At 39.0% G+C, this 9,005-nt stretch overlaps 1 protein-coding gene across 4 annotated transcripts in view; it reads left to right on the forward strand.

Annotated features, from left to right (window-relative positions):
* LOC117830414 (lysine-specific demethylase 4A-like) overlaps positions 1–6,741 on the forward strand; it is a 29,272-nt gene extending 22,531 nt beyond the window's left edge. For all 4 annotated transcript variants that reach the window (XM_034708525.1, XM_034708532.1, XM_034708541.1 and 1 more), the window contains exons 14-22: positions 280–484; positions 1,473–1,549; positions 2,253–2,308; positions 3,875–3,983; positions 4,215–4,403; positions 4,566–4,736; positions 5,688–5,807; positions 5,901–5,993; positions 6,121–6,741. In XM_034708525.1, coding sequence (XP_034564416.1) covers positions 280–484; positions 1,473–1,549; positions 2,253–2,308; positions 3,875–3,983; positions 4,215–4,403; positions 4,566–4,736; positions 5,688–5,807; positions 5,901–5,993; positions 6,121–6,261 — 1,161 coding nt within the window. In that variant the 3' untranslated portion in view covers positions 6,262–6,741. The remainder of the gene's footprint in view (positions 1–279; positions 485–1,472; positions 1,550–2,252; positions 2,309–3,874; positions 3,984–4,214; positions 4,404–4,565; positions 4,737–5,687; positions 5,808–5,900; positions 5,994–6,120) is intronic.
* The last annotated feature ends 2,264 nt before the right edge of the window (positions 6,742–9,005 follow it).

Here is a 9,005-nt window from a genome sequence, read left to right on the forward strand (position 1 = left end):
AATATTAGATAACTTAAAAGAAAAAAAACATTCTGGAAGACATCTCATGACCTTCCATTTGTGTCCCGCGACCCCCGAGGGGGTCCCGACCCACACTTTTGGAACCCCTGCTTTAGAACATCAGATTTTATTTTGTGTTATATGGTTTTGTCTCATGCATCTCATCTCAATGATTTTGAGTCTGATATATGGAAAGCCTGTGTTATTCATAAAGTACAGGATGTATTACTTGTTGCAAAGTGTTGAAAACTAAATGTTTCTTTGTGCTGTGCCAATCAGACTGAACGTGCAAAGAGTCTAGACAATCCTGTCATTGTGACTGGAGGGCAGATGCAGACAAAACCCTTGATCCCAGAGACATGTTTCACCACCACCACAGAAGAGGACTCTGAGTTTGAGGAGCAACCTGTCACACCTCATCTTGAGGAGGATGGAACCAGCCTTCTCATCAGCTGCTCTCAGTGCAACGTCCGGGTTCACACCAGTCAGTACATATTCTCTTCAACTCAGAATACATGCTAGAAATATGTAGCACAGCCTGCATGTCATGATTGATGTGTTCTTTACACTTTTACTGTTAATTCCCTCAGTTTTCTCTGTTCTTCTTGGCACTAAAATGTTTTACTTTACATTAAGCCAGCAATATTTGGTAAAAGATTTCAACTATCAATCAGTCAACTAGACAATGTTAATCATAAAGCACCAAATAACGACAAAAAATATCTGATGACACTTGAAATAAATAGCAGGCCCAGATCTTCCTTTTAAAAGAAAAAAAACTTACTTTAGCTATCCAAACATAAATCAACCATGAACAAGTATTTGGTACTGATCGCAAAGATAAATGTATTTTTAAGAAGCAGAAACCTCAAACAGTACTTGAGTGGCTGGTTAACAGCCAGCTACAGCGACTGGCTGTGTCAAAAAAATGGAATATAGAGAAAGTTAAAAGACAGATCTACCACACTAATGTTGGCAAGAATAAATCTAATATTAGCAAAGAAGCATTGCCAACAATAGCAGCTTTTGGTTATGCTTGTTTCTGAAATGATCCCCTCTAGGGCAGCTACATTTCTTAATGTGAATATCATTTAATTTACCTCATAGGTATAAATGTATCTCAGGGATAATGAGGCCAAATACAGTAATTGAGCTTTTAACTTAAGTAGCAAAAATTGCTGGGTATTCAGGTTTTTATGTTCTCAATGCATGCTTTGGGTTTTGAGAATTTAACATGTACAAACCAATGTTAATCTGATAAATAGTCAAACATGTTTATCAGACCTGCATAACTCATAAAATAGATTAATCGATCTAGTCTATCTGGTGGTCAATTGTACCAAATGCAGCTGAAAGTCTCAGGGCTGTGGTGAACTCGAAACAAAACTTGTTGGCTGCTTCTGTCTCCAGGATCTTTTTAAACAAGTCTCTCAAAAACTTCACTGGTGTGTCTTTGTGCTTGTATATTTCAGGCTGTTATGGTGTGAATCCAGATAGTGCGAGTGAAGAGTGGAAATGTGCACGCTGCAGGGCCAATGCCATGACAGAGGTCAGTGTACTTTACAAGGTGGATTTACTCTACATGGTGCATTGTAAGTGTAATTGTCCTAAAAAAAAAGATTAATTGTATTGTTTCTAAAACAAACTAATATCTGCAATATATATTCAATAAACAAATAAAGAAAACTCTCTATGAAACATTATCATAATAAAAACAAGTCAGGTAATAAAACCGTATATTGATTTGATATCTATGTTTTTTTGTTTTATTTCAGAAAATGGTAAGTGGTAGGCAGTAAATGTTATTTTTCTGTTGTTCAACACTACTGGCATAATTATAATGAGTGTTTCTTTCTCTTCTTCAAACAAGAAGCTTAAATGAACCAATGAGATATAAACTTTGAGAAGTGGGGTTTAGTTTTAAGAATGCTGACTTTATAAGTAGAAGTGTGTGTGTGTGTGTGTGTGTGTGTGTGTGTGTGTGTGTGTGTGTGTGTGTGTGTGTGTGTGTGTGTGTGTGTGTGTGTGTGTGTGTGTGTGTGTGTGTGTGTGTGTGTGTGTGTGTGTGTGTGTGCGTGCGTGTGTGCGCGCGCGTGCGTGCGTGCGCGCGCGCGTGCATATATATATATATATATATATATATATATATATATATATATGTATATGTATATGTATATATAATTTTTTTTTTTTTTTTTCCCTTTATAGTTAACTAACATTTCCTACACTGCCTTCATTTGATCTTTGTGCAGAACTGCTGTCTGTGTTCACTAAGAGGTGGAGCACTGCAGAAAGCAAACAACAACAAGTAAGTTATTGCACAAATTTGTCTGGAATGATATTTTGTGTGTGTCAATCAATCTTTATTTGTATACCGCAAATCACAGCAAATGTTATCTCAAGACTCTTTTTCAAACAGAGCAGGTCTAGACCACTCTATGTCAAATTATGAACAGAGACCGAACACCAAGACAGGATAAGACTCAGTCTGACCCCACCTTAATCCCCCATGAGCATTGCACCTCGCAGTATTTAGCTAGTTACAGCGGAGAGGAAAAACTTCCTTTAACAGGCAGAAACCTCGAGCAGAACCAGACTCATGTTAGACAGACATCTGCTGAGACTGAGTTGGGTCTGGACAGAGGGATAGAGGAGAATAAGAGAGAGAGGGAGTGGTGAGACGGGTAATAGTAGTTGTAGCAGCTGGAGTTTGGCACGTCCACAGCAGGAGGACGTCAACGGCAGCTCAGAAGAACCTACGAGACAAGGGAGCTCATGAACTCCAGAAAGGTCTACGGTTAGTTACTTTAATGGGACAGGGAGAGTTAAAGTAAGAGACAGGCAGACAGAGAAGAGAGAGAGAGGGAAAGACAGGATCCATGTGACAGGTGTAACCCCCGGCAGTCTAAGCCTATAGCAGCATAACTAAGAGCTGGTCCAAGCCTGATCCAGCTCTAACTATAAGCTTTATCAAAAAGGAAAGTTTGAAGCCTACTCTTAAAAGTAGAGAGGGTGTCTGCCTCCTGGACCCTGACTGGTAGATGATTCCAAAGGAGTTTTGGTGAAGTGGAATTATCTTTCAAGTTTTCTAGAAGTTTGTTTCAGATCACGTTTGAGTGTTTTACCATGGAGCTAGCCTCTGTGGTCTAATAGTTTTCTGAATACTGCTTTACTTGATAAAGATGATTTATTCTCAAACTGGAACTGAGGAACACTGGTTTAAATGATGTTCAGCTCCTCATCAAGATTGGTGTTCACATAGGGATGTATATAGTTATCATTTGATGATTGACAAGAATTTCATAATTGTTTTGGAAATGGATTTTTTCTGATGATTTGGAGCCTTGATTTTTTGTCTGTTGGGTTCCCATACAGAGTCTGGTCCTGTTTGCCTTGAATTGCTACATTTTTTTTTTTTTACATTTTGGGCCTTTTGAGCCTTATTCAGAGAGGACAGGACTGGAGATACAGCAGGAAACAGTAAGAGAGTGAGGAGTGACATGTGAGAAAGGGGTTGCAGGTTGGAATTGAACCTGGGCCGCCCACTTAAGGACAATAGCCACCGTACAGAAGCCCAAGTACAGTTGTTCAATAAAGCATTTTTATATATTACTCTAAACTCAAGCCTGACAAGAGCACACGATAAAAGAAGACAAAAACAACTGGTAATTTTAAATCTCCTTATAATGGAGTGTCAAACAGCATTTTTTAAGGCGATTAGAAATTAGAAACAGAGAGAGTCTGTACAATTGAGATTTAAAGCAATTTAGAAAAATGTGTAGAAAAGGCAGCTTACTGCTTGATGAAGTCATTTAGCCATTTGTGAACCGTGTGTCTGGGTGCATGTCCTCCTGCGCCTATGTGTGTGTTGCAGGTGGGTACATGTGCTGTGTGCTGTTGCTGTGTTGGAGGCACGCTTTGTCAACATCAGGGAAAGAAGTCCTGTGGATTTGAGTGGAATCCCTTTGCAGAGGTTTAAACTGGTGAGTTAAAGATAATTGCTCTGTCATGTAAAATCACACCTTCCTAGCAGCAGCACTTTTATTCTAACAAGGTCATGTCATTATTGACTTCACCTGGAAAAACACTAATTAAGATTAAAAATCAGTTTTTCAAGAGCATCCTGGCCGAGATACGCAGCAGCAAAATAAATATTATCTTGATCAGAAGTGCAATTTCTGGATCCCCTGTGCCTGTGTTTCAATCTCCTACAGAAATGTTACTTCTGTAAGAAGAGGATGAAGAAAGTATCTGGCTGCTGTGTGCAATGTTCTCATGGCCGCTGTCCAACCGCCTACCATCCCACCTGTGCCCAGGCTGCTAGAGTTCTCATGCAGCCAGGTGAATGGCCCTTTGTGGTCCATGTTACCTGCTGTAGACACAAAGGCCCCATTCCAAATGAAGTAAGGTGCCAGTGAGAATATGTGAACTATCGATGTCTGCACAGTCATGAAAGAGTTTTTCAGTGCTTTCACATAAATTCTCCAGATGTAAGAGCAAAGGTAAAGCAGTTCCCAGTTGTTGTTAGAAAAACACATCAAAATGTTTTTTTTCTCCTCCAACAGCGCAATAAAGCAGCCATGCATGAACTGACTGTGGGACAGAAGGTGATATGCAAGCACAAGAATGGCCGCTACTACCAGTGTGATGTAGTGCAACTGTCCAAAGACACGTTCTACGAAGTCAACTTTGATGATGGTTCCTTCAGCGACAATCTCTTCCCTGAGGACATTGTGGTATAGATCTTGTATTTATCCCTTTGTTTGTCTTTCAAAACAAAACTGAAAAATCTGGATTTTTATTTATGGAGCATTAATCCTCTTTTTTAAATTCAGTTTTGACTTAAGCTGCTGTTGGTAGTCACAGAATAAACATCTGTTCAGGGACTTCGAATGTCTACACTATCCCTCCCAACCAGATTTCCTCTTAGCCCCCCAACGCAGATCGGCGTGTGCAGTCATGATAGTGCCGGACTCATAACCAATCGGAGGACGTAGTAGGGGCCGCCCCTTAACCAATCAGGACGGAAGATTGGAGATTAGCTATGATTGGTCCATCATAACGGGAACGAGGGGAATAATAACATTGCTTGATACAAAGGCATTGGCAAAAGCAGAGATTTCGTAATAGTCTCAAATTACTCCACTTACCAATGAGTACCGATGGGTATTATGACCTTTTCTCCAAACCCAGCAGAAAAAAACTAATGTTTTTTACACTATTCCTACCAACAGCAGCTTTAAGATAACAGATTTTCCATTTCTTTTACGTTGGCCCAAGCAGTGTTTCTAACTGCTGTAGTTCTAATTTTTGTTCTGTGCATAAACCATTTTGGAATGGTGCTTTAACGTTTGAAGCCCCATTCCAATATTTTGAAATCTATTAAAGATAATGGATAGTGGAAGTTATGATTGTAATCATAACTTGACATGTATTTAGCTAAAACCTCCAAAATAGTTGTTTTGAGCCATTACCTACCAAACAGGGGATCCACTATCTTAAATAGATTTTTTAAATAGCCCTAGCCCGAAAGCTCAAGGTGCACTGCAAATACCATTTGTGGACACAACACATATGTAGTCCATCACCTGCAGCACACTGATCAGCTGTTTAAAGTCCATTCATTTCAGAAATTAGATATTTTTTAATGAATTAATTAACTTGTTGATTTATTTTGATTGTGTCAGAGCCAGGACTGTTCTCAGCTTGGACCCCCTTCACAGGGTGAAGTGGTTCAGGTGAGGTGGACTGATGGCCTGGTGTATGGAGCAAAATTTGTGGCAGCTCATGCAGTCCACATGTACCTGGTAAGAATGACTTGGTTTGTCTTTTGGGGTGTTTGAAACAACAGGCACAACTCAACTATAGTTCCTAAGTGTATTTACATTTTTGGATTGTAGGTGGAATTTGAGGATGGCTCCCAGCTGACAGCAAAGAGAGATGATGTTTACACTCTGGATGAAGAACTCCCCAAGAGAGTTAAATCCAGACTGGTAAGTGCAACAAAACAGATGGACTTGTTTTCAGTATTTTGACTTGGAAGTGTAGAATTTGGAACACAAATGAATAGCAATTACTGCTCCTGTGTGTTGTCATATACCTTTGTGTTTGTCTCTGCAGTCCAAAGCCTCAGATATGAGATTCGATGGAATCTTTGAAGAGAAGGAAATCATCAAAGAATCAAAGAGACAGAGAGTGATCAACTCACGCTACAGAGGGGACTACATAGAGCCTGTGATTTACAGAGCCATCATGGAGTAGCCCTTACTCCCTTTCTACCAAACACACCACCAGCACTGACTGACTGGACTGTGATAAAAGGACATTCAATCAGAAGGCCTGACTTTTTGTACATCTCAGTATATACACTTTGATAAAGAGAATTGTGTTTTAGTTCTTCAGTAGAGCTCAACAGTGAAGTAGACATTTAGCCATGGCATACATTGGAGGCAAATGAAATTAGAATGAATACACAAAAGTAGCATTACAGCATTTGACACAGCAAGACATCTAAGAAATACTAGGTTGACATTAAGATGAAAGTACTTTGATGTTCAAGTATGCATGAGTGGCCTTAACAAAGGTAAATGGTTTATTTTGCTCACATATTTTGAATTTGTAAATGAGCAAATTACTGTTAAATAATGTGCTTAAAATGCCTCTTTTATTGCATTGTTTTTCTTTTTACTTTTGTCTTTTCACACGCTGTCATCTAATTACTAAAAAAGCTCAACCCATCCATCATCTGTCCCACTTATCCTGTTCAGAACTGAGGCTTTCATTAGGTTACAGAGAAGTATTATTAATCTGAGGCTATGGTTAAAAATAATTTATTATACAACAATTTAAAAAGGTCATCAGATTCATGATGATTACTTCATCATAAATCTGCCCATTATCTTGACTTTTATTTTCTTTTTTTTTTTAACAGTTTTGTTTATTAAATGTTTGTACACAAAGAGGTCCTAGTTTCACAGTACTTATGAGTGACAGTGTTGAGAGATTTACATCAACAAACAAAGACAGACCACATTAGAACATACTATGGATCATGGCTGTTGGTATGAATAGTAATCTCAGTCTTTAAAGCAGAGCAGGAGAGGGAAGACAAAAGAAGATACACTAAAGAAGTACATCCATCAATACAATAATTACAAGACTTAATTAACAAACAGAGGCCAGCAGCAGGACAGAGCAGGATCTTATTCAGGAACAAGTGGGAAAATGTTCTTTTCTGCATAAACAAGGAAGGGGCCCCACACCTCTCTGAATCTACGAGACGGTCCTTTTAATGTATATCGAATTCTTTCAAATTTTAAGTTATTAAAAATCTCTTTCACCCAGAGGCTGTGGGGGGTGGTGTTGATTTCCACCTCATTAGAATGAGGCGTCGAGCCAATATAATAAATGACCTCTGAAAATAACCACAACACAAATCCTAGCTCAATATGCAGAAGACAGTGCAGTTACAAGAAGATGCTGAATAGAAGCATAGAGCCATTAATGATCTATTCAGTCCTCCACTCTAGTTACTGGCTTAAAATCTAATTTGGCTTTACACATCAAAACAGTTTAATAACACTTATCAGGATGAAGTACCAGCAGCACAGGGGAAAATCAGAAATCAATCAAAGGAAAACACCACCCAGAAGGATTTGGAAGTTAGCAACTTGCCTCTGACAGCCACAATTGTTAGCTCTTGCAATCCTAATGACTAAAAAAATGCAGACATTTCTTGAGTTTTTAATTGCTGCCAAACACAATGAGCAGTGTACATATTAAATTATCTGGAAAAAAATAGAAAGGCAAAATAAATCCTGGTCTAATTCATCTGATAAAAGAGAAGCTGGCATATTTCACACATTTTCCACCAACAAGCAGGGAAAAAAACTCCCAGGGGCAGGGTTATTTGAAAACTGTAGGGGGCGCTATAGAGCAGATTTTTTTAAAGTTGTTTTCATGAGAGCCCGAAAATATCAAATTCTGATGTATGGCCAATGTGTGTGCACAATTTGGAGAGTTTTCATGCAGCCCTCAAAAACTACTTCCTGTTTGATGGTGAGACGGCGTTTGATGCACCGGCTGGGACACGCCCTTCAACGACAGGACACAGCGTGACCAGTAATGCTTCATCAAGGTTTGAAGACCCAATCTAAGTGGTTTGAAAAAAAGAATGTGACTTCCTGTTGCCAGCAGCGGGCGCTATAGATATAAGTAAATACTCGCATATAGATGTTCTCAGCTTGGGGCACTTATTATGAACGAGTGTTTTGGTACTGATCCAACATTGTCTATGAGTGTTATTAACCCTTTCATGCATAGTTGTAACTACAGTTACCCAGCTATTCAAAAAACATTTTCTTGCATATAGATTGGTTTGATGGTAAAGTTGCGCATTAGTCACTACAGTGGACACTAGTGCATCATTCTATACAATGTCACCTAATGAGAAGCCACTCTGTGTGCTTCTTTTACCCTCCAATCCAAGATGGCCGACAGCCAGTCAGAAATGCCAAGTTCCACCTGAATATCTGTTTAATCCTTCTATTTTAGGGGAGCATTGCAGGTAAAAAAAATAGATTGTAGCCCCAAGTACAATCTTAGGAGTCATATTATTCTTAAATTAATAATTAAGTATTGACTTTAGATTAGGAGAAAGTTCTGATGAATCATCTGTCCACTGAAGTGGACATCACGCATCACCAGCTATATTTCAGCTCCAGTTTGTTCCATTACTCTAACTGATGCTCTTGAAAATACTTCATCAGTCACTCTTTATGGCTATAAGTTAAGTATTTGTGTATCTTTATGTTTTGTATTGCTCAATAGCAGAGTGTGATAGAAAGGCGTACAGGATAGTGGAGTAAAGTAAAGTGAGGATGATGCTAGTGGCAGTGAGGAAGAATGGCTGCCAGAAAAAAAGGATTAATTAACTCTAGCAGTAGTGACAGTGAAGGCAAGGATGCTGAGGGACCCAAGGACACTGAGGATGAGAGAGCTAAGGG

The sequence above is a fragment of the Notolabrus celidotus genome, chromosome 2, assembly GCF_009762535.1.
Source record: "Notolabrus celidotus isolate fNotCel1 chromosome 2, fNotCel1.pri, whole genome shotgun sequence".
Taxonomy (NCBI): domain Eukaryota; kingdom Metazoa; phylum Chordata; class Actinopteri; order Labriformes; family Labridae; genus Notolabrus; species Notolabrus celidotus.